Raw genomic sequence first — 25,996 nt, 5'->3', positions numbered from 1 at the left:
ATCCCCACTCCTAGTGAACATTTTCTAGAGGGCCTTGTCAAGCATGACCTGTGGTGAGCAGAGAAATATCTTTGACACCAAAGGACAAAGTATGAATAAGAAACTTGATTTAATCTATTGGGAAAACACCTACAATGTACTAATGAATAGGATGATCAGATCTGAGTTGTAGCTTTGACTTCCTGGATTGGCAAGTGTCCAAACAGTATTTAAAATAGTGAATTATGAACACATGCATGTGTCTGTGCCATTACCTGTTCTCAATGCAAGTCTAGTCTGCCTATACTGGCTGATATGAAATACGGCTATGAAACATAGTCTGAAGTGGAAGGGTAGAGGTTGAACAGAAATAAACTTGACAGTGCAACACATTTGAAATTCAAGGAGTGAGACTGAGGAAAATTGACTTATAGATACAATAGGGAGGGAAGACCAGTCTATTCCTGGAATACAGTAAAAGGTCTCTGAAGAATTCCAATCAGTGTGCCATTTAACACAGGTTTCCCTGAGAAATCATACAAATATGAAAAAATAATTTCCTTGTAACCCAAAATACCATTTTTGAGACTTGATAGCCAGAATTGAAAGTTCATGCTGTACTTGCCTTAGGTCATCTTTGCAATAAGGTGTGTAGACCATCTGTCAAATCTGCCATTTATTAATAGACTAGCAGGATAAAGTCATGTAAATAATGAAGTGATGGGAGGAAGACTAGATAGAGAAAAGTAGAGCGGATCTGTCCTATTTTTGTCTGAATCATTTCCATTGGACCATGTGCTGGTTGGGAAGACAAAATACACACGTTCTGTTTAAATAGCCCTTCCCTATAAAATGTTACCCTTTAATTTGTCCTGCTTAGTCCCAAAGGGCAGCATTTGGTGGAAGATACAATATGCCAAATTGAAGTTTGGTGTCAGTCAATCAGCAATCGTCTGTTAAACACTTACTCCGTGCTAGGTCACAGTGCTAAGCCTAGCAGTTACAAAGGAAGGCAAAAAACCACGCTTCCTTAGAAGAAGCCTTCATTCCAACAAATGCCTTCCAACAAATCTCACAGAGATATTGCCAAACACTACGTGAATGTCAGTTATTATTATTGTCCAGTTACAGTGGTAGTAAATAGTGGCACTTAGATTTGAACTGAGGTTCTCATACTCCAAATCCATTAGTCTTCCACTGGAACATTGTATATTCTCTTTTCCTACCTTGGAATTCAAACGGCGGGAGGGAAAGAACCATTTCTTTCCATCCCCATTCTCAGAGTAGTGCCTTACATACAGTAGGTGCTTAATATATGTTTGTAGAATAATGGGGACTGGAGATACAGAGAAGGGAAGGGATGGACGTGATTATAGACGAGTTGTTTAATAATCCATATTCAGCATCATCTCCAAGACCTTTTAAGAATCTGATCAGAATTCCTTGTAGGTAGTGACCCAAAGACATAAAAATGTTGACTTAGGGGAGATAATGCCGTTCAGTGATTTTTACAAATAAACCCAGACTTCACTCAAAAGTATAGCACCACTGGTCCTCTATTTGAGAACTATATCATAGAATGTTGAATCCCCATAAGGGACCTCAGATTTCATCTAATCAAATCCCCTCATTTTTTACATATGGGGAAACTGAGGGCCCAGATGACTAAATGACTTCCCAAGATCAAACAGTAGATGTCTGAGTCAGGACTTGAACCCATGTCTTATGAAGGCTCAGCTGGTGCTCTTGTCCCTAGATCACAGTAAAACAGAGGTTCTACCCCAAAAGAGATATTGAAGTTATAGAAAGAAGAAAGAGAAACTCAAGGAAAAGGTCTCTCCCTCTTCCAAGTGAATACTTTGCTTAGGAGTTGAGAGATAGTATGACATGTGTACTCATTACTTTTGCATGACGATAATTGATTCCAGTGTCATGCATAGGATTAAAGACTGAGAGCTGAAAGGAATCTTAAGACTCCTTCCATCACAAACCTTGGATTTTAGAGATGGAGAAACTGAGGCTTCCAAGAGGGTACTTATTCATGGCCACACAGTTGTAGTAGTATCTGAAACAGAATTTGAACCTGGCACCCCTTCACTCTAAGTCCAGCATGCTATCCTCCACAACAGGAAGCTGCTGTTTGTCCTTCTTTCTCCAAGACAACCATGACAACAGGAAAGTCATGCCATGAAAAGCAAGTAAATTGGATTTAAGTGAGGCAAGGCCATGCAAAGTCACTAGCTTCACTTTCTCCTCCAGAAGCATCTGGATCCACTGGCAAGATAGATCAGGATGACTGGAGATAGCCCTGGATGCAGTGGAAGACCTTGGCCTTTTTAAGCCAAGGTGTTTCCCAGGTCTCAGTTTGTCTGAGGCAACACCCATTCAGTGCTTAAGGATAGTTAAGAAGTAAGGCAAAGAATGACCTTTCATCTAATTTTTAGAAAAATCAATCTGGGAGGGGAAGGCCCTCAGGGTTTCTGGCCCAAACAAAAACAATTGCTATTTTCACTGTGAGTGATCAGGGCCCAAACAATGACCAAGTGAGTCTTGGGCTGGGACCTTTTGTTGGCCAATCAATGAGAGCTAGAGAGATTTGGGTTAGATTTCTTTCTTAAGGGCCGTGCCTTAAACAGGAAGCAGAGCCCTTCTGAAGGCCTAGTTTCTCCTGGGACCAACAGTGTGACATTTATAGAAACAATCATTGCTATCTGTAGCCTCTTTCTACCTCCCACTCACCCCTCCTTCCAAGTGTTTAAAGCCTATTTGGGCTTCAATTTACTCAAATTAATGCTTACAAGCCCACAATCCTCCTGAGTTTCTTCCCCCAAAAGGCCAAACTGTTTTATTAGCAATTATATGACATCATAGTTATGGTTAAAAATAAGTAATTAATTTGAAAAAGAAAGTCACATTAAATAATAAGGAATAAAATGAGGCCACAGACCCTCCCGTCATCATTCAAAGTACAGCCCCCCCACACCATTTTTGGAGGAGGAAAGAGAAATGAATTCTTGCAGTCCCAAATCCCTTCTTCACTCTGCATTGCAAGCAAGAGAAAAGAGTGGAAGGGCTTTCTTGGTGAATGAATGTTGAAATGGTGATGTTTAGGATGGACTGTGTCTCTCAGTTATGGACCTCAGGATACTTCATGGATATGAGGGAAGCCTTGAGGTCTTCTGAGGGCCTTCACATCAGTGTCCCCCAAATCCAATGCCAGTATGGCCCAGAAAACTCCTGTTAATAGCAGCAGAAACATGCTATGCTCCGAGACAAGACATAGTCTTCTTGTCTGTGCACCCCTCCTTCCTTGCCCATCTCCCCCAAGTTCCAGTCTTGGCCCTTACATTCATTTCTCTCTAAACCACATTCCAAATTCCTGACTCACAGCCTACCCATCTCCGATGAGGTGACATTCATGCCAGGGCATGTGGGCTAATCAGCAAAGACCTGAAGCATTTATTAATGGCAGGGCCAATTTGCACCATGGCTCCCATTGCATGCCAATTTCTTTTAACATTATATTTATTGATACAGTTTATTTTTACATAATTTTCATTTCCAAACATCTCTCTTCCCCCAATCCAATCAGTCTTCCCTTGTAACAAGAAATTTAAAAAGAAAATGGGAGGAGCAGGGAGCAATTCAATCCTCCCCCCAAAAAGCAACACATCCACCAAATGGGACAGTGTATGCTATGTTTCCTATCCATAGACCCCCACGTCTGAGCCAAGAAGGGAGGGAGGTGTGTCTTCTCATCTCTTCTTTAGGGACAATCTTGGTTTTCATAACTGTATAACATTCAGTTTTGTTACGGTTCTTTCCCTTCTATTATTTCCATATCCTGTTTAAGCCCATGATGGGGACTCCTGCCAATGGTCACAGCACTCCCTGCTGCTGGAGCCCCAAGCAGCCCCAGAGATAGTGAAGGATGGTAGCCTATGGATGGCTCCTTGGCCACTGAGAAATATTCAGGTTGTCCTTTTGTTTTTAGCCTGAAGTTTGTGGAATTTAAAATGCTTTCCCTTTTCTCCTCTCTCTCCTTCCTCACACAGACTATAAATAACAGCTGGAACACTGGGAAGATGTCCTCATCATGCCGAGCTCCATTTCATCTCACTTTTTTTATTTGCCAAACATCCAGGTTGCTAACTCTGACAGCCAGGCATCATATCAGCTCTCTCCTTGGGTCTCTCCTCTGTAGGAGCATAGTATAACATTCTTTTCCACTTAAGGATCCCAAACACTACTTAGGATAATGGTGGCCCAAGATAGAAGACCATCTCATCCAGTTCCTTCATTGTATGTACATAAGATCATAGACTCATTGACTAGAGCTGAAAGGGATCTCGGAGTGCATCTGTTCCAACTCCTTCATTTAACAGATAAGGAAACTGAGGCTCAAAAGAGGGAAAGTTATATTGAAGCTCACACAGGTAATCAGAAAGAAAAAAATTAGTATTTACATCTAGGTCAACTGAATTAAATCCAATTTTCTCCCCTTTAGCCAATCAACAAGCCATCATTAAGGACCAGTTATGTACCAGGGTGGCTATGTGGTGCTGCAGTGGATAGAGTGCCAGGCCTGAAGTCAGGAACACTCATCTTCCTGAGTTCAAATCTGGTCTCAGATACTTATTGGCTGTGTGACCCTAGGAAAGTAACAGACCTGTTTACTTCCTCATCCGTAAAACGAGCTGGAGAAGGAAATAGCAAATAATTCCAGTATCTTTGCCAAGAAAATCCCAAATTGGGTCATGAAGAATTGGATACAACTGAACTAACTAAATAAGTGTGCTAGGCACTTGGGATAGAGACACAATAAATATTTCCCCTCCACCATATAGACATGACCTTTTCTTCTCATTTCTGGCCAAGATATCTAAGAAAACTGCCTTGGAATTCCTTTCTCAAAAGAAAAATCCACAAGCTCATTCCTAAGTTAATGCTGAGCTGTGTAGGAGAGAATATACAAATCTCTTTAGTATTTGAAACACTAATTAACCACTGCCACTGCTGTCATCAGTCACTTGCAGGGCTGACCTGCCCTCTTCCAGAAACCATCCTTAGCACTTGAGTATCACTGTAAAGTTATTTTAGATTTTCTTCCAAAAGAATGAAACCAAAATTAGAATGTTGTTATGAAAAGGGCAGACAAATGCAATTGTGAAGGAAGGAAGGAAGGAAGGAAGGAAGGAAGGAAGGAAGGAAGGAAGGAAGGAAGGAAGGAAGGAAGGAAAGAAGGAAGGAAGGAAAGGAAGGAGGGAGGGAGGGAGGGAGGAAGGGAAGGAGGAAGAAGCAGGAGTCCATAGAGAAGACTGGGACTGATATGAAAACCAGGCAGTCTCTCCATTTGCCTTCTTTGATTTAATTTCCTTTCCTGGGCCAGGAACACCTTCTTTACTTATTTACATAAGAGAAAGTCCTATGGGAAATGAAAAGCAAACTATATGGGTTCCAATAACGCATTGTATAGGTCCTCTGGTAAAATCTGGCCCTAAAGGGGAAACTAATCTTCTCTAAAGGGGATGAATCTTTCCAATATTTATTTCAGTGGAAAAGTCGAAAGATTCAGAGTGAAAAGCAGAAAAATAAACCAAGCCAATGGTGCACATTCATTTTTAAAGCACATCATCCTTTGCCAAAATGAATTCATCATCCATAATGCTGTTTCCATTTTGTTTTAGTAAATTGTAGTAAATCAGTTTTTTACTTGACGTATCCACAGCTTAAACAATATATTCACATTTTTCCAGAGATGTCATCTGATTTTCTGCAGCTTTTTTCCCATTCTTTGTCTTCTAATAAAAAGACAGACAGACAGACAGAGCAGTTCAGTCAAAGGAAGGAGCCAGTTCCTCCAAGCTGTCTCCCATAAGACCCTCCTGGTCAAGGTCCTTGGGACCTACTCCACCTTGTCAATGCTCTTCCACAAGGGTCCCACAGGACTGACTGCAGCTTCCAGCTGGGTCCTATCTGGGTCAGAGTTCAGAGGCACAGACACAAGCACCTTGTCTTGGGGACTAGGCTGCCATAACAAAGCCAAAGTTCCCTTTGGTTTTCTTGCCTCCCAAAGTCACTGAGGCGACTGACTCCTGTTGACTGTCAGTCACTGAAATGTTAGGCGTTTGTAGTTTTTTGTTTTCTACAATCAGACCGTGCTTTCCCCATTCTACACTGAGGCCTCTGAATTTTGAGTCCAATATTAAGACTTCATGATGATCCGGGTTATTTTTTTCCTTCTTGGGTTCAGCTCACCACTCTACTCATTGAGATGCGTGGGAGCGCTGGTTTTTTCATCCACCACATTAGCTCCCCTCCTTACTTCAGTTCTCTATTTTAAACATTTAATCAAAGAATCAGCAGTCATCCATAAACCAGTCTGCTTCTCTGACTTGAAGCACCGGACATGGAGCTTTCCTGGGCTTCCTGGGATAGGACTCATAAGGGATTGCTTCCTTTTACTGAACCAAATCAATTTGTCTTCATGGTCCTCATCAGGCAGAGTGCGTGTTTCTGGTGACAATGACCCTGTCTTACCCTTCTCTTGTACTCCCTATTGCCCAGCACACAGTAGGGAGACATCTTCTAAATATTTAGACAGTGGTTCTCAATTAACTAATCAACCTAACAAGTATTTATAAAGCAATTATTGTGTGCCAAGCACTGTGCTAGGCATGCTGTACTAAGCAAGGAGGATACATAAGCCGAAGTGGAAGTTACTCTTCTCAGGGAGGGGCTGGCATCAGCAGCCTGGAGGAGAGGGCTGACTAGGAAATCAAGCATCACCTCTCCCTGGAGTCTTTTTTGACTACAGATGTTCTTGGATAGAAGTAGGTGGACACACTGAATCCCAAACACCTTCTACTGGCCCTTCTCCCCTCCTTCCCTCCCAGGAAACCCTCAGGACCTTGGGACTTTCCATTGGCCTGCTCTGTTCTCTCAGCTTCTGAGCAGTCCCTCCCTATCTCTGAACTTTCTTCTGGGGCTGTACTTTGGCCCATCTACACAAGAATCCATCCATTTCTACAAGGTGATTCTGAAACCCTATCATTTTCACTGGATGGAGCTGGTGGGGGTTGCTATGGCAACTGTGCTGACCTCAGTAGCGATGTGCATGCACCTGGTCAGACACGGGGTTTATGGTGGAACCACAGAAGGTTAAAATGGAGAAAGGATTGGCTGTGAAGTTCAACCATTCCCAATATTCCTTTATTAGAAAAGAAACTCAGAAATGCTTTTCCAGGCATGGGAAAGAGAGGGTCCAATAAAATGGAAAGGGACAGTCTCCCTCCCCTTTGAAAAGATGTTTAGGAACAGAATCTCTTGGAGGAATCTGCCTTGATGAATTATGCAGAAGGAGAGTTCTGACCTGTAGCATTTTAAGTCTAGACCATGTGGAGGAGGAAATAGCTAATATTCTTCTCAGCCCTCCATTACCATCACATGTTGTTGGCCTATTGAATCCTTCTATTTAGGGACTGAAAAAATGATTGGGTCACTCTGGCTGTTCCCTGGACTTTCAGGCTACTGACCTGAATCTGTTTTTCCTGTGGAACACAGAAGACAATTAATAGATGCTTGTCAATTGACTGGTCAATCTACAGGGTTCAAGTGACTTTGACCCTGGACCCACTAGAGCTGGCAAACTTCAGGAAACCTCAGATTGGGTTTATGATAGGAGAAACACCTTGGATTTGAAAGAAGGTTGCCAAGGCATTGGTTCCAACCCCGGTATATCTAGCTCTGGAATATTAAGAAAGGTATCTAAATTCTGCATATAAATGAAGAAATTGTGGCAATAATGGAGCTGGGCTTTGAGGTTGGCACAGCATTATATCCAGGATCTTCTTTGGGTCCTCAAACAACGCTCCAAAGTCAGTAACGTAGATAGGATTAGTCCCATTTTGCAAATCAGGAAACTGAGGCTGAGAGGGCATATGACTTGCCCAGAGTCACACAGGAAGTTGTGTCAGAAGTGGGATTGGAACTTGTCTTGCTTCCATAATGCCAGGTTCTCTCTCAATAATACTTGCACTATTTATCTTACAGGGCTATTGGGATAATTACATAGAACAATATCCCTAAAAATGAGCTTTGCTCTAGCACCCTAAAATCTACAAAGCTCTATGCATTTGATCTTTAGGACAACCCAGTGAGGTAGGTATAGTTCCTATTCTGATCCTCAATTTATAGGCCTTGAGTGAAGTGACTTGCCCAAGGTCACTTATCTGGTGAGATCAGGAGCAGGATTTGGACCAGAGCCTTCCTGACTCGTCTCCAGTGCCCACACCTGTGCATATCTAATGTTCTGGGAAATAGGTGTTTGATAAGTATTTAACTGTTAAATTGATATTTCTGTCATTCAGTATAGGCAAGTCAATACTATTTGGCACCAGAGTATTTAGGGTCCGGAAAAGGAGCTACAGTTCTTCTCCCCCAGGACAGGAACAATGATCTTCATTAACGGATTTCCTTCTACCAGCAACAGACGATGTCCTAAGCTCACTCTGAGGCATCAGACAGGACTAGAACCCAGGCCTCTGGGCTCTTTGCTCAGCATTCCTACCACCAGAGAATATTGTCTCCATTTCTCCATTGGCAAAATGAGGGAGTTGGGCTGAATGATGTCCAAGGCCCCTTTCAGAGATTACATTCCATCCTCCTAGAGCACAAGTCCTGTGACAGCCAGCATGCTTGTAATTTCAGAAACAGCCCAGTCAGGTTCAGAGCTCTTCACCAGTCTGACTCCAGGAGAGGAGCTTTAATCCCAAATTGCTCCTGCGCACTGAAGGACAGAAGGGCTGCTCTCCTGCTCGGATGAGGTCATAGATCTTTTATGTAGAGTCTGCCCTTTAATCAAGTAACAAGAATTATTAAGAGTTTACTTTGTACCAGATATGTTCTAGGTAATTTGGGCGATCGAAGCTGGCAGCCATGAGAATTAGAACAGGCTTTATTGAAAACGACAGTAGATTCAGCTAGGAACTGTAAGAGGCAAAGTGGAGGGGGCACAGAGTTCAGACTATGCCAAGGCAAAAAGGTGGAATGTTGTGTGTGAGAAACAGCACGAAGGCAGGTCTGGCTAAACCACAGAAGGCAGGAAGGAGAGGGCTGAGTAAAAAAGGCAGAAAGGTCGGGTGGGCCCAAGTTGTGTATTTGGTTGTAGAGACTACAGGAAGCCACTGCAGCTCATTAGGAAGGACGAGATCCCTCAGACACCAAGAACAGTATGCCCCCTCTGGCTGGAATCCCGTTCACAGGGATTGACATTCTCATTTTCTTTGTTTATCATTTGGAATAAGTGCCCCAAAAGCATTTTCAGGAAATTATCTTAAACTTAAAAAAGAAAAGAAAAAAATCAACTTGGCTGGACTGGGGAGAAGTGGCCAAGCACACAATCATCAAGAGCTAGTTATGGGCACACAGTAGCAGGAAAAATGAAATCTGGAGAGGAGAAATGGCTCCGAGGCCTATTACCACTCATGACTGGAGGTCCTGGTCATTGCTGATGAGCTTTTGTAACCCAACCCGTGAGCAAGGCCTTTTATTTTATTTGCCTTTCTTCCTGCAACAGAGCATCTTCTCCTTTTCCACACACACTCATTTACTCCTGCCTTCCTTAACTTTTGTTCATGATTATTGCAGGGCTGTAAGGACCCCACTGTGAATGCCATTAGCTCATATTTCTTTTCCATGAAGGAGGCTGCTGGGAAGAGGGAGGCAGCCACTTGCATGAACTTAGAGAGGGAGTAGTGAGATGCCTCAGTGGGCCATCTGTTAAAGTGCTGGAGTTTCATGCCTCAGGAGAGGGAGGGCTCTGGGAATTAAGATGTAAGTCTCTAAGGGGCTTGCTGGATGAGCTCTAGAGCCTTCAGGGGTGTCCCAGATAGACCCCCCTCTGCAGCCGGTGTGGGTCGATTTTAGAATCTCCTTGATACTGGGATTCACAGAGTTTCCAAATCCCTCAGAACCCCGAACAGCACAATTAAAGGCAAGAGACTGAAAAAAGGTGTTTCTATCGATTTTAACATAAAGAGAAAAATAGGGTGATGTGGCTTCCTAAAGACTGAAATCTTAGCGTCTTTTCAGCAGATTCATTTATCTGCTCTTTAAAACAACTAATAACAGTCTTTTAATCAGGATTATTTCTAGTGGTAGTAGCCACCTCCTGCAGCATGCAGGGACTAGAGTTCTTCCTTTAAGCAGCAGACTAAGAGTGTAAAATAATAGTAATGATGATGATGACGTCCACGACAGTAATAATACATTTTAGGAGTATTAATAATAACTTTAAAAGATTCTGGGAAACTCTTTGTAGTTTTATCTATGAGATAAAAAACATCCATTCCATGACCTTGAGCAAATAACTTAACCTACCTATGCCTCAGTTTCCTCATTTGTAAAATGAGCTGGAGAAAGAAATGGCAAACCACTCCAGCATCTTTGCCAAGAAAACCCCAAATGGAGTTATGGAGAGTCAGACAAGACCGAAACGACTGAATAACAAAATGAGTGGAGCTCTAGACAGGATCCTAATCATAGGAATCTAATCAAACAAATGTGCTCCTGCCTTCAGTTCTAACAACTTGATGATAAACTCCTCCAAAGCCTTTATCTGTTGAAGTAACGATGCTTATGTGTGTGTCATGCTTCTAAAGTTCATGAGGCACTTGATAGGCATCTCATTTTAATGTCTGAACAACCCTGTGCTCTAGGTGCTGCTGGCACTGTTCTCATTTCACAGCAGAGGAAACTAAATCTCACCCGTAAATGTAAATTCTCATATTCACCAAATCAGTGTAAGCTGATGTTATTACCATCCTTTGGCCCCAGATCATGGGCAGTCTAGGAAAGTCTGTTCACATTTTCCCCCAGATCTTCTGACAAAATTAAGTCTGTAATAAACGGGCCCCCTTGTTGGCTTTCATTCATAAGCCAAGCAACTAATTCAGCACAGAGAGGTTAAGTGACAATGCCAGGCAGGATTCGAGCCCATATCTTCCTGATCTCAAGCCTCTAGCCCCTGGGCCACACTGTCTCTCATAAAGAGGAACTAGCTCAAAAGCCTGTCAGAACCCCAAAGGAGTAGCAGCCTCCGGACAAATGGGAGAAGATTGCTAGGTAGAATGTCAGTACATGAAAATAGGCTTTTGTTTTTGCCTTGCCCAGAACGTTGGCGTTGGTTCCCTTGAGCTCTTCATCCCCCACAGCCTTTTTCTAGTTGCTGCATCCCATTTCTTGGACCACCACATCCCTGTGGGACCCAACAGGGTCGGGCTCTCCAGAAACCAGCTCAGTCAGGAGCCCAAAGTTCTGTAAACAGACTCCCTCTGCTGGCCTGCTGACTTCATAACAGCAATCATAGAACTAGCCAGCGTTTTGGATGTGAGTGAGCTGGGGCACGGGGCAGGAGATGGGACTAGGAGGAATCCAGGAAATCCACGAGTGCAGTTGGCCTCATTTTACAGAAGAGAAACTGAGGCATCCCAGAGAGGTGAAGGAATTCAAAGCCAGGTTCTTAGTCCCCAGTGCGTCTGTGAATATTCTGGCACCTACCTGGCCTGCCTCTCTATCTTTGAACTCTTTGGGGGTATATCCTTAGTAGTGAGACACCTGACTCAAAGGGAATGAAAAGTTTAGTGATTTTTTCACATGATTTCAATTTTATTCCCAGAATAAGATCGATTCAGAACCCCATCCACATGGACCTTAGTTTCCCTGTCTTCCCAAAGCCTTTCAGCACAAATCTGAGTTATTTTAAAGGGATCAATTGTCCAAAAAACTAGAAGGAATAAATTCTCAGCTATCCAGAAAACTTTTCTCTCCAGAAGCATTCCTCTCCAAAGAGTTCTTCTGAATAGTTGGTGTCTTACTATAAGGAAGAAACAGAGCTGTAGTTTAAGTGAACGCACAGACCAACAAAATGAACTGCTGGTCTTCCACCGCCAAATGCTCCAGTTTCTTCTTTCTTGTTCTTGTTCTGAGTAAGAGACCAGTGCCCTTGCCTCTGCCTGGGTTTTCACTGGTGAAACTTTGACTGTATAGATAGAGGTTTAGTAGCCAAAAGTGCAGCTCTTGGGAGCCAAAAGATTTCCTCCCTTTAAGCCTTCAAGAGAGTGTGAAGTTAAGTATTTTTGGTAATAAGTGCTTCTGAATACCTTGGAGCACCAGAAATAGTGATGATGATGATGGTGGTGATGGTGGTGATGAAGGTGATGAAGATGATACTGGTGGTGATGATGGCGATGGTGGTGGCAGTGGTGTTCATTATGATGGTGATGGTGATGGTGATAATGAAGATGATAGCTAAGATGATGAGGATGGTATCCTTAAATTTTGCAAAGTGCAACACATATGTTAAACATATCATATAAATATATAAATTATATTAATATATTATTTTGTTTAACTTTTCACTCAGTCATTCAATAAACATGTGTTAAAGTACTTGCAGTATGCTACCCACTTTGTTAAGTTCCAAGGAAGACAATTTAACATTAAAGTTGTTTTAAAAGTTGATTTAAGAGAATATAAAGGACCTAATTTCAAAGCTATAACAAGAGAAGGGCCTCTGAATCTTTGCTTGTGACTGTAAATTAAGAAGAAACAAACAACATCATCCAAGGGTGTGCTTCCCCCACTTCCAGCTCATCTCCTGGCTACCCCACCATGGGTGGTGGCCTTGACTTAGCAACCTCTTTATAGCTAAGAAATTTAAAGGGTCTAAATTGCATCCGGGAATGCCTACATCCCATGGGAGCTAGCCCCAATTGTTGCTGGTGTCCTGTCCAACTCTTCAGTACCCCATCTGGAGTTTTCTTGGCAAAGATACTGGAGTGGTTGGCTTTTCCCTTCTCTAGCTTATTTTGCAAATGAGAAAGCCAAGGCAACAAGGGATAAGTGACTTGCCCAGGGTCACACAGCTATTAAATGTCTGAGTCTAGATTTGAATTCAGGAAGATGAGTTTTCCCGATTCCAGGCCAGCACTCTCTCCACTGTGTCATCTAGCCAGCCCCAAAGTCATTGCTAGGTACAGCCTTGCTTATTTCTTACTTTAATGTATATCCATTCAGTGTTCAGCTGGACACTGGGTTCTAGCGAATTTCAGTACTCCAAGGAGTTCTCTGGAGAAGTAGAATAAAAAAATAGGAATGAGATTTTGGCCAAATTTGAGTTTGTACCCACACAAATGGTCAGGTCTCACCTCTTTGGGCATCTTATTTGTAGGTAGTGACAGCCTTGGATACTGATGCAGTTGCTGCAGCTGCTGGAGCCCCAGTGGGGGCTGTCGAGGGGGCCCCAGAGGCTGTCACAGAAGGTGAAGCCCTCCCCTTGGGTGAAGCAGTGAGTCTCGTTGAGAGCCAAGCTGTTAAAGAGACCAGGGAGGTCACCGAGGGCGATAGAACTGGGACAGAAGAAATGGAAGCAGCTGGGATCCAGGTAAAGCCTCTGGTGGAAAATGGCGGCCCTGTGAGATCAAAGTAGTGTATTAGGAAATGATGAGAATACCTGCAGACACTGAATTGGCAAGAGTGATTGCTAATGATCTGATGTCAGGCTGGTGGTGTCTTATCTGAGAACTGACTTGACCCTGTGCCACTTAACATTTTATCAGGGACTTGGATGAAGCCATACATGGAATGCTCATCAAATTTTCAAAGCTGGGAGGCATAATTAACACAGTGGGTGACAGAATCAGGATCCAAAATTGTCTACACAGGATAGAGCAAGGATTAACGACTGGTCTTTGGTCAATTTCAGCCTTCTGCATGTTGTGTGTTTAAATGATTGTATTTTAAAATGTGCAAACCATTCATAGCTCAAAGATTGAACCCTCTACCCTCCCCCCTCAAAAGACAGTGGATCAGATTTGCGTCATGGGCAGCATTTTGCTGACACATAGGCTAGAGTACTGGGCTGAAAATCAGTAGAGATCATTGTAAAGTCTTGCATTTAGATACAAAAAAGAATCAACTTCACAATATGAGGGAAGCATGGTATACTATAGTTGTTCTGAAAAAGATCTGGGGCTTCAGTGGACCACAAGTTCAATATGAGTCAGTGGTGTGGTGTGGGAGCCAAAAAAAAGCTAATGCAATTTTGGACTGCCTTTACATGAATAAATGCTTCTAATAAGAAGGTGGTGAGATTCCCACTGTACTCTTCCCTTGTCTGACTTCTTCTGGACCATCATGGTCCACAATAGCTAAAGAAGGACATTGATAAGCCAGAATGTCTAGAAGAGGGCCACCAGGCTGGTGAAGGTCTGGAGCACACGTCACTTGAGGATTGATGAAAGGGACTGAAGATCCTTAGCATGGAGAAGAGAAGGGGAAGAGGGAGGGTGAGGAGTGTCATAGATGTCTGAGCATTTGAAAGCCTGTCATGGGAGGAGGATCTGTTCTGTCTAGGACCAGAAGGCAGAAGGAAAAGCAATGAGTTAAAAAGTGCAAAGAGGATAATTCAGGGTAGACATCAGGAAAACCATCCTCAGCAGGAGAGCTGCCCCGATGTACCCAAGGCCACCCCATAGGTCTGGGAGTGAAGGCTGGATGCCCACTCCCCAGGGTGTTGGGATGGAGATCACCTTCATGTATGAACAGAGTTCTGGTCTCAGAAGTCCTTCTACTTCTAGTTCTGTGGTTCTGCATGGATTTGATATTGAATTTGCTGTAGGAATGTGCTCTTTTCTCCCAGCTCTTGGAAGTCAGGGACTATCTCAGTATTTGCTTGGGTTTTAATTTTCTTGTTGTCATTATTGCTTTTACCTACAGGAAATATAGGGAGTTCATGGAAAGAAATTCTTTCTACCCCTATAGATAAGAAACTTCCCTGCAACTTATGGCATCCCGTGGTTGTCTGGGAGTGTCAAGAGGATGATGATTTGCCTAGGGTCACTCAACCAATATATATCAGAGACAGAATTTGAACCTAAGCCCTCCTGTCTCTGAAACCTGTAGCTCACATTGCCTCTCTTCTCGGGTACTACACAGGAAGCATTTCTAAGTACTTGGTGGATGAGTGAATGAATGGTAATAATGATAGTAATAAAAAGCTGGCATTTATATTGTGCCTGCTATGTGTCAGGTATTGTAAGAAGCATTTTACAAATATTTTCTCATTTTATCTTCACAACAACCTGGGGAGGTAGGTTCTTATCATTCCCATTTTACAGATGAGGAAATTGAGACAGAGGTCAAATGACTTGTCCAAGGTCACAGAGCTAGTAGCTGGTTTTGAACTCAGGCCTTCCTAACTCCAAGTAGTAATCTATCTATTGGGAGGGAAGGAAGGAAGGAAGGGAGGAAGGAAAGAAGATGGAAGGAAAGGAGGGAGGAAGGGACAGAAGGGAGAAAAGGGAGGGAAGGGAGGGAGGGAGGGAGGGATGGAGGAAGGAAGCAAGAAAGGAAGGAAGCTGCTACCTTCACTCATCCTTGATGCAAACCAATTATTTTCCTTCTTCAGAAGAGAAGAGGTGACTTAAGTTGGCTATGATAACTGACCTTAAGAATTTGAGGGTCTATCATTTGGAAGAGGGATTAGACTTATCCTTCTTAGCCCAGAACAGAACTAGAAGAAGTTGTGGAGGTTGGTTCCAATTCTATGAAAGAGAAAAATCACAGTGAGCATGGCTCTCCCTGAGTGGAACAGGCCTTCTCTGAAGGTCATGGCTCACCCTCCCTAGAGGTCTTCAAGTGAAGACCCCATTTGAAGATACTGAAGAGGGGATTCTAGTTCAAAGTAAAGGTAAAATCAGTGGTCTCTGAGGGTCCTCCCTGAATCCTGGAGGTTCAATATAAATGTTGAATTGGGTTTGTTTTCTAGTTAAATGAAGGTCTGAGAATTTCTAAGTATATTTTTTCTTCTTCAGGAGAAAATCATCCCTTCAGTTGTCATTGAGCCGGCATCCAACCATGAAGGGGAGGATGATCAGGACACTGAGCTCAGTATGGCTAGAGAGGTCAGAGAGACAAGAGAAGACATATCTCCCCAGGATGATTTTAGTGAGCCCTCAGTGCTGGCCAGTGACCAGAAGACACAAGAGGATGCTCAGGCTACAGCTCCTGGTGGGACCTCTCCCCTCCCCTCCAGCAGTGAAGCTGCCCAAGTCCCTCCAGGCTTCCTCTACAAGGTGGGGTGACCACCTCCCCAACATACAACCATTCTAAGTGGGATTCAATTAAAGGACCCAGTGACACCAGGAGCATTGTCCTGGTCCTCAGCCCCTGTTCCCACCTACCACTCCCGGAAGTGACTCAGATGATCCTCAGGCCTAGGGTTTCTTCCTTCCATACCTCTTCTGTCTCTCAAAATCCCTAACTTCTTTCAAGGCTCAGCTAAGCTTCCCTCTCCTACACACTTTCTCCTGACCTCTTCACTTATCATATCTAGCCCCTCTAACCCCCAAATTATTTTAAATGTTCTTCCTATATATTTTATAGCTACTTATTTCTACACATATTATTTTTACCTACAGAATGTGAGCTTCTTCAGGGCAGGGCCTTCTTGGATCTACAGTGCCTAATAGAATTAAATGATTAACGAATGAATGAATGAATGAATGAATGAATGAATGAATGAATGAATGACTTCAGAGAGAGTCTTAGAATCCATAGCTTGAAAGGATCTTAGATCCCTTTGGTTCAACTCTCCCATTTTACAGATGAGGAAACTGAGGCTGAGAGTAATCTAGGGACTTGCCCAGGATCACAAAGCTAATTAGTATCTGGAGAAAGGGTTTGAACTAAGATCCTCTTGACTCCAAACCCAGTGATCTTTCCATTGTATCACTAGCTGCCCAAACCAGACAGCTGAACCCTTTCATTCTACACATAAGATAACAGAGTCCAGTCAGCAAATTGACTTGCCTGAGACCACAGAGCACAAATGGCCTTCAAATGCAGGGTCTCTAACACTCAAAATGAAGCTGATGTTTATTTTCAAATAGTTATTATGTACTAGGGTTGAAAGAAAGTGTGGCTAAGTCAAAGTCTGTGTTCTCATGCAGCTTTTAATCTAGTATGTGAAGGGGAAAGTCTCTTGGATTGTAATAATGCAAGTCACTGACCAAAAATAATGGCATGAATTATAATTTTCCAGAATGTGGCTTTAATAATGAAGCACATGGTGCTTATACAGCCGAAGTGATAGCCAACAAATATAGATCATTCAAACTACCCCAAGTGAGGGCCAGGGTTTTCGTTGGCTCTGTACTCCATGACTTGTACTTTATTGTGGGATGATCTTCAATCCTGTTTATTTAGAAATAGCACTTTGAAGGCTACATGGGTTACAGAGACCCAAGGAAGAAGGTATTACTAAATCCATTTGATTTACCCAGGATCACACAGCTCCCAAGCATCAGGGGCAGGATTGGAACCCAAGGCTTCCTGATTCTATTGGCTGTGGATTTCCCAGACCCAGAGAATGGAATCAGGAGGGTTTGGTTTTGCTTTCCAGACTTCTCTTTCTGAGATGGCCTGATGATTTTTTTGTGTCACCTTTTCAGGTGGAAGCACTCCATGATTTTGAGGCAGCTAATTCTGATGAGCTTACCCTGAAGCGAGGCGACGTGGTCCTGGTGATTCCAGCAGAAGCAGAGGCTGAGCAGGTAAAGCCTGGGGCTGCACACCTTGGTTCTTTTGTCCAGTTTTCCAGGCCTTCTGTGGTTATGGCTCTTTTCCATCCCTGGATATTTTCATTCAGGGATTAGATGTCTCCCTGTCCTGGAAATGTTTATCCATTTGTCCTCTAAAAGGCAGTGGACTGGACTGAATGAGAGACCTTGCAAGGTCTCTTTCAGTTAGGTTCCAAGAAGATACTCCTCTTGCTTGGCTTCAGAGGGTGGAAGTGGAAGCAATGGGGAGACATGACAGAAAGCCAGGCTCCAGCTCCCGCCACACAAGAAAAACATTCCTACTCATTAAGACTATACAGAAGTGGAAGAGTCTGTCTTAGGAATGAATGAGTGGCCTCATCATGAGAAGTCTTCCAGGGGAGACTGGATGGCAGGAATCTTGCACAAAAGCCTGCTGAAGTATTGGCTAGATTGTATGATCCTCCTGTTTAAAAATCCGGGGATTCTATATGTGACCATTTTGTCTTGTATTTGCTGCATTAAGTGACTGCTGGGGGCCCTAAACTCATAGACTTAGCATCGAAGGGGACCTCAGAGACCATCCAAGATTAAGCCCATCATATTAAAGTTAAGAAAACTGAGGCCCCAAGAAATGAAGTAATTTGACTTAGGTCACTTGGCTAGCAAATGAGGGAGGCAGGATTTGAACCCAGATCCATTCCAGACACAGTCCTTTTTAATTTCCTTCCATTGTCTCTTAGAAATTGTGCTACTTTTCAGAACTCCCTTTGCTTCCTCTTTGAACTGCTTTCTCAGTTCTCCAACCTGTGCCTCTCACAGATGTATGACAAACCTCAACATTTTAAATTGGTAAGCATACCATAATTCAGGTGGCTGGGAGAAATGTCAGCAATCTCAGATATATAGATGATGTCACTCTGTTGGTAGAAGGTAAAGAAAGATTAAGAAGCCTCTTGATGAGGGTGAAAGAGCAGAGTATGAAAGCTGGCTTGAAATTTGACATTAAAAATAAAAAACTAAGATCTTGGCAACTGATCCCATCACTTCCTGCAAATAGAGGGAGAAGAAATGGAAGCAGTGTCCAATTTTATATGCTTGGACTCCAAGATCACTGCAGACATGTGGTGTCATGTTACAAACATGTAACCAGGAAATTAAAAGACATGTGATCCTTGGAAGGAAATCTAGGGCAAATGTGGATCACAAACTAAAAAGCAGAGACATCACCTTGCTGACAAAGATCCATAGAGTCAAAGTCATGGGTTCTTCCAGTTGTGATGTATGACTATGAGAATAAAGAACGCTGAGCACCACAGAGTTAATGCTTTTGGATTGTGATGCTGTGGAAGACTTTTGAGAGTCTCTTGGACAGCAAGGAGATCACATCAGTTAGTGCTTAAAGAAATTCATTCATTAATTTTTGCCCTCAAGGACCTCATATTCTAGTGGGCCCTATTCTCTTTTCAGACCATGTGACTCTTTTCTGTAACAGAGCATTCAAACAAGCATACATTGTCTGCGTGGAATTCCCAAGGTCTGCCAGACCTCCTTTTGTCTCAGTCAATACCGGTCATTCTGAGTTCTTCAAAGGAGACTCAAAAAAGAAAAAAACACTTTTTTCCCCTTCTAACGATCCCTTTCGCTCCTCTTCTCCTCTCTCCTGGTCTCATTCTCTTTGTCTGGTCTTCTTCCAAAGAGTAATGAGTTGAGCAGTGGTGAGGAGTGAGAGATAAGGCTTGGCTTGACACACCTACCCCACCATAACCCATGTTCCAGGGTCTAATTCTGGCTTTAGACCAGAGACTCAGAACCCAAAGCGAAATGGTCCAATTCCCTCTTTCTTCTTCATTTTAATTCCGAAGCCCAGCTTTGGTGTGAACACCCATCAGGCCAGGAACATTTTCATTTTGGAATTGTGAAGGTTTTAGACTTCTAAATATCTTTGAAAGTTTCCTAATAAAAATCTGCTTTTACTTATTTGCTCTGTTTCACTCAGGGCTGTTATTTGGATGCAATATCTGTTGAGTTCTCTTGCAACAAGATGAGCCCAAGATTCTATTTTTTTCTAAAAGTAGCATTCTCTGGAAATTCAGCATTCTACTACCAGCTTCCTTGCATCACTCAACTAATCAATAAGCACTTGTTAAGCACCTACTGTATGCTGGACCCTATGTCAGGTACTAGTCATACACAGACAAGTATTCAATCAAAAAGTATTTATTAAGCCATTAACTGTGTCCCTGGTCCTGATCTGGGTGCTGGAGAGTCAAAGAAAATGAACAAGAACATCCCGGCTCTCAAAAATCTTAAAAGTGATTCAAGAGAAAGAACATTCTCTAAATGTTTTGGGGTGCTTTTAAAATAAACCATTGAAATGCTATATAAACCCCATTCCCACATGCAGTAATATGGGTAAAGAGACATGTCCAGTTGTACTAAATGACCTACAGACTTCTTTGCCACCTTTTTACCCAGCCTGTATTTACTTTTCCATGGTGTTCTCAGAAGAGTAAATGATGTTGAGTAATGCTTCTCATGTCTTCCCACCATAAGCCAGGTAAGGGTATTTATTGGTGGGAGTCTATTGAAAAGATATTTTTTCCCAGACATGACTTTTCCTCATTTGGATCCTTTAAGAAAAATCTTTAGCCCTAGACATCTTTTGTTTGTTATTCCTTTAATGTATCTCAGGTTGTGATTTGTCCTTCCCATGAGTATTGGTGGAATTATGGGAGGAAAAAGTGGACCTTTTACATGCTTGAAAGAACTGGTCAGAATGCATTCCCCTATGATCCATTATTTGAGGCACATATTTGTCCTTTGTATGGATAGCATCATCATTTCCAGGGGGATGCTTTTCTCATCAACTAGGATATTATCAGTTATTTTGTTGAGTCTTTTTATCTCTACACTTCCTTTCCCCCTTCTTCAAAATTCACCTGTCTTAAGGCTTATATTTCTTGTCTTTTGGGTGACATATTCCCCTAACATCAGGAATGCAAAGGAATGAAGCTTTGTGTACGTTCACTTCTAATGTACTTGGGTTGTGTGAGGCACAGGCTCAGATTAAATTCACTCCCCCACTAGCCCAAATGGGTTCACCTTCCTTGGAGGATTAAGGAGGATCAACAGTGACCAGGAGATAAATCTCTCCTAACAGGTTCACTTTCATCTTCCATTCTCAGGCCCTCAAAGTCCTTTGAAACCATATCCAGGAATTTTTCCAGTAAGCCATGCTACACTGCAGGGTTTAGAACGAGAAGGGACTATTAAGGTCATCTGTCCAACCCCTTCATTCTGACTCTTCCTTGTCTGGTCTGTTCCATAGAGCTACCTCTATTTTTAACCAAGACCAGAAGGTTTTGAGAACCAGTGCTTCATAAAATAATCTGAGGTCTAGAAATGCTCTTCCCCCTTCATCTCTATTATCTCTTTTCATAAATTCCCTTGATATTTTAGAGCTTTTGCTTTTCCAAAAGAATTTTGTTGTTATTCTATCAAGTTCTATAAAGTATCCCTTCAGTAATATGATTGATATAGAACAAAAGCATTAATATTGCCATTTTTATTATATTAGCATAGCCTAGCCATGAATACTGAATATTTCTCAGCTATTTAAGTTATTAATTATTTCTTTATTAGGAAAGATGATCTGTTTGGAGATACATCTCTCACTCTTATGAGAGAAGCAATTTCAGTTTGTAAAATTGACTTTATGATGAGTCCAGTCAGCAAGAATGTGTTAATCACCAAGCACTGAGATGAAGTTCCACATTACACTGTCTATGTTGCTGGAAGCCCATCAGAATTGACTTTGGGTAAAACCTGTGTTTATTCAAATGTATAGGAGCTGTTTTCCCCTAGAAGAATGAAAGTTCCCTAAGAACAGGGATGCTTTTGTTTCTCTTTGTAGCCCCAGAACCTAGTGCAGGACTTAGCACATAAAAGGAGCTTTAAAAATGTTTGCTAGATCGATGTGTCAATATAAAACCACTGTATACATGCTAGGGAATCTTCCTCTGCCTCCTCCTCCTCTCTCTCCTCCTCCCTTCCTTCCTTCTCTCCCTTCCTCCTCCCCTTCATCCTCCTCCCCCTCCAGCTCTCCCTTCTCTCCCTCCCGCTCTACCTCCTCCCCCCCTTCCTCCTTCCTCTCCCCCTCTTCATCATCATCATCATCATCATCATCATCATCATTATCATGACGTCATCAGCATCACCACCATCTTGCTCTGTGTGCAGTGTAAAGAGCCCTGAATGAAGCTAGAGGACACTGGTTCAGATGTTGCCTCTGATGATTACTCAACATCCTTAGCTCTTCTCTTAGAATAATGGGAAGGGGTGGCCTAGCTGATTTCTGGGGTCTGTCCCATGTCCAGATCTGTCTTCCTCTTCCTCCCCTCCAGCGTTGGGCACCATGACCCTGAGAGTCTTGGCCTTTCCCTTGCAGGATGCGGGCTGGCTCATAGGAGTGAAGGAATCAGACTGGCTTCAGTTCAGAGACCTGGACACCTACAAGGGCCTGTTCCCAGAGAACTTCACCCACCGCCTGGATTAGTCAGCCTGTCCCCCCACCCTCTACTCTCCAGTGCGCTCGCTCAATGGCTTTCCACCGACGGGAAAATGAGGGGCCTGCCTGGGCAGCCGCGCTGCTGACGCTTCCAGACCGGTGTCGGTCAGAGCCGGGGGAGACGTGTTCAAGGAGCATGTGTTGAAAAAAAAGTTAAATTCAGTAACATTTTAAAAAGTAAAGTGAACTCCTCCGATGAAGCGGGGGAGGGCATCCTCCTCTGTCCTTCTGTTTGTGACAACAGGTTTGTTTGTGCTTTTTCTGAGCTATGGTGAATCCTGTTCTTGATCCCTCCCCCAGAGTCTAAATTAGCTTCCTCAAGACCAGAACCTTAATTTCTCTGCACTAAGTGTATTGTATGAGCTGCTGTGCTGCGGAAGGTTTGATGAATAATCCTGGAGTGAGGCAGTCCCAGTCCTCCTCCTTCCCTCTCCCATCCTCTTTTCCATTCTCTCCCCTTCTTCCTCCTCCTCCTTCTTTCTCTGCCTTTTTCTCCCCTCTCTCTCTTCCTCCCTCCCTCCCTCCTCTCTCTCTCTGTCTCTGTCTCTCTCTTTCTGTATCTCTCTGTGTCTCTCTCTGCCTGTCTCTCTGTCTCTCTCTCTCTGTCTCCCTCTCTCCTCTCTGTCTCTCTGTCTTCTTTCCTCTGTCTTTCTGATTCTTTCTCCTCTCCCCACTCTCTTTTCTATCTCTGTCTCTCTGTATGTCTTTGTCTCTGTCTCTGTTTCTGTCTCTCTCTGTCTCTGCCTCTGTGTCTCTGTCTCTTTGTCTCTCTGTCTCTCTGTGTGTCTTTCTCTGCCTCTGTCTTTGTCTCTCTCTGTCTCTCTCTGTGTCTCTGTCTTTGTGTCTCTGTCTCTATGTCTCTTTGTGTGTGTCTTTGTCTCTGCCTCTGTCTCTGTGTCTCTGTCTTTGTGTTTCTCTGTCTCTGTCTCTGTCTGTCTCTGTCTCTGTCTTTGTCTCTGTCTGTCTCTGTATCTCTCTCTCTCTCTCTCTCTCTCTCTCTCTCTCTCTCTCTCTCTCTCTCTCTCTCTCTCTCTCTCTCCCTCCTGTTTCTCTTTCACTCTGGGTTGTCTATGTTTAAACCTTAACTGCTGCAAACATTTTCAGTGTTCTTTTCTGCCATATCTCTATATCTCATATATCTATAAATCCATCTATCCCTCCAATGCAGCCTGAGATCCCTGACCCTCTGTGCATACATCAACCACACAGGCACCCCTGCCTCCTTTTCCCACCCTGTCCTTTGGTTCTTTATCTTGATGTGTCATGGGGACACATTGCTCTTATCCTGTCTGGCATTATAGTACATGGTTTTGTTTCCTGAGCAAAGCCAGCTGCCTCATTGCCAAAGCATTAGACAGTGTCTGTGTGTATATGATGTGCACTTTTCACAGTGAGATGATGAATGGTGATTGTAAAGCTGCAAAGGAATCTGATGTCAGGGACTTCTGTTGCTACGGATGAGTGAGTCTTGGTTAAGCACCTAAAATGTTCCCTATCACTAATGTGACATTAAAGAGTATATACTTTTGTATGAGATTGGCTGAAAGATGGGGGAAAGAACCTCTCCCCAAATATACCTCCATGAAAAAGAAATCTCCCATTTACTTTCACTCCTTATATTTATGCAGCTCACCTTCATAGATCCTTTAAAAATCAGTAATGTATCTTGTATCCAGCAGTCATCTGTGACGATTATGTTTTTCAGTGTTGTGTCATTCCAAATAAACCTTTGATCCTCCACACACGAGCCAAGTTCCTCTTGACAAATTGTGTTTCTGAAAGTTTGGTTTGATCCTAAAGTGAGAGCATGTGAGAAGAGGACAAGTTCCATTTTACAGATTAAATTGTTGGGACTCAGAGAGGTTAAGGGGCTTACCCAGAGTAATATATGTGAGATTCGAGAAGGTAAATGACTTGCCCTGAGTTGGTGATAGCACCAGAACCAGAGTTCTGGCCTCTTGGTTTCCAAGTCAGGATTATCTGAAGTGTGGGAGAGAGGAAAGAGGGAGTAAATTTGGAATCAGAAGATCTGACTCAGATCCTGCTTCTATCTCTTGTGTGATTTTTGGCCTGAGTTTAAAGGTTAAAGTAGATGGGCTCTGAGGCCCCTTACAGTTCTCAATCTATAGCCTTAGCATCTGGTAAACATCAGAAGCAGAGCGTTCTCAATTATGCTCCCCAAAGCACACAGCTGAAAGCCCAGATCAGTTTTTGGTTAACAGATCCCTAGGCCCACTCTCTCCTTCCTGACTAACAGCTGTTAGCAGCAATGACATGACAGCCAGAGAGGACCCTCTCCAAGGCTCCACTCATGAGCACCAACCCAGGATGTCATTGGCAAACCCAGGTTTATTGCCTTCCTAATCAGGAATTTCTTTTCACTGCAGCCTCATTCAGAGCCATATTTTTTCCTGGCATTTTTAAGTCACTGTGTTTATAGATGAATAGATCAAGGGAAATAGGAAAGTCAGTAAGTGGGTCCATTGTTTGTGGAAGTTAATTCTTAACCCAACCAAAGGAACTTTCTGGTGATTGAGTATCTATTAATCTCCCAGCACCCTCTCCAGAATATATAGTGACCAAAGCTCTGTATTTGCCAGATGTTTGCTATGTATATGCTCATGATTCATGGATAGAACTGCCTGTTCAAAGTTATCAACTCTTATACTTTATGGGGCACAAGGAAATAGCTATTATTAGGGTCAATTTTTTTTCCTGGAATTAAATTATGATAGAGCCAGGGCATCACATATGGCAAGAAGGGAGAAGGATAATAACACGTCACACATAACAGCATAATTTCTTCTGAATAAAATGGAATTAAGAAAGATTTAGGATCGTAATCATTCCTCAACTTTTTGGCAATGCATTGTGTGTATTAAAAGCCAACACTAAAAAGGGGAAGGCAGAGTCAAGATAACGGAGTAAAGGCAGGGACTTGCCTGAGCTCTCCCCCAAACTCCTCACAATACCTTTAAATAATAACTCTAAACAAATTCTAGAGTGGCAGAACCCACAAAAGGACAGAGTGGAAATAATTTTCCTTCCAAAATAACTTAAAAGGTCAACAGGAAAGGTCTGTTTCACCTGGGTGAGAGCAGAGTGCAGACCAGTTCAGGCCGTGCCAGCACAGACCTGGCCCCAACAAACCAAGATCAGACCTTGGGGAGACTGAATCACTGATAGTACTGGCAGTTTTGAGACCTCTCTTCCCACAGATGGTAAGGGAATCACAAAATGGGGTCAGAAGGAGATTTATGTGGCACTTCTGGCACCACGGGCAGGACTCTGTTGCATTGCTTATACTCGAATCTAAGCTGCAGTGTTGGATCTTAGTCCCAGTGTGAGGACTTTTGCTGGCACCATGAGCAGGACCCCGTACATTGCATATACTTGAATCTAAGCTGCAGTGCTGAATCTTAGTCCCAGTGAGAGGAGGAGCACTAGCACAGCAGAGCTTACAGTCCCAGGGGAGCAGGGACACTGTTCATGGTTCCAGAGTTGAAAAGAGTATTTGTGGTCACTCACAAACCAGTGCAAAGTACAAGAGAGTAGTAAACACATTATCATACCACCTTGGAAGAGCCAAAATCTTACAGTTCCTCAGAATGACCTCTGAAAACAGCTGCACAAAAAAACTGAAGCTTAGGTCAGTGACCAACACGCCCCTCCCCATTTTGGAAACAGAACCTCATTTTTAGCATAGAGTTAAAACTCAAGAAATATGCTGGAAAATGAAGAAACGACAGGAGAAAATTCTGACCACAGAAAGTTACAGGGTGACAAGGAAGATCAAAACCCACAGTCAGGAGAAGAAAACAAACTCAAAACTCCTGCATCCAAAGCC

General features: G+C 42.9%; 1 protein-coding gene across 3 annotated transcripts in view; it reads left to right on the top strand.

Annotated features, from left to right (window-relative positions):
- Nucleotides 1-23,916, top strand: part of AMPH (amphiphysin) — a 184,280-nt gene extending 160,364 nt beyond the window's left edge. For all 3 annotated transcript variants that reach the window (XM_072599090.1, XM_072599089.1, XM_072599091.1), the window contains 4 exons: nucleotides 13,211-13,423; nucleotides 15,855-16,115; nucleotides 17,493-17,594; nucleotides 22,030-23,916. In XM_072599090.1, coding sequence (XP_072455191.1) covers nucleotides 13,211-13,423; nucleotides 15,855-16,115; nucleotides 17,493-17,594; nucleotides 22,030-22,137 — 684 coding nt within the window. In that variant the 3' untranslated portion in view covers nucleotides 22,138-23,916. The remainder of the gene's footprint in view (nucleotides 1-13,210; nucleotides 13,424-15,854; nucleotides 16,116-17,492; nucleotides 17,595-22,029) is intronic.
- Nucleotides 23,917-25,996: the final 2,080 nt, after the last annotated feature.

Source organism: Notamacropus eugenii, chromosome 3, assembly GCF_028372415.1.
Source record: "Notamacropus eugenii isolate mMacEug1 chromosome 3, mMacEug1.pri_v2, whole genome shotgun sequence".
In the NCBI taxonomy this organism is placed as follows: Eukaryota; Metazoa; Chordata; class Mammalia; order Diprotodontia; family Macropodidae; genus Notamacropus; species Notamacropus eugenii.
This window is presented reverse-complemented; position numbering and strand designations above follow the sequence as displayed.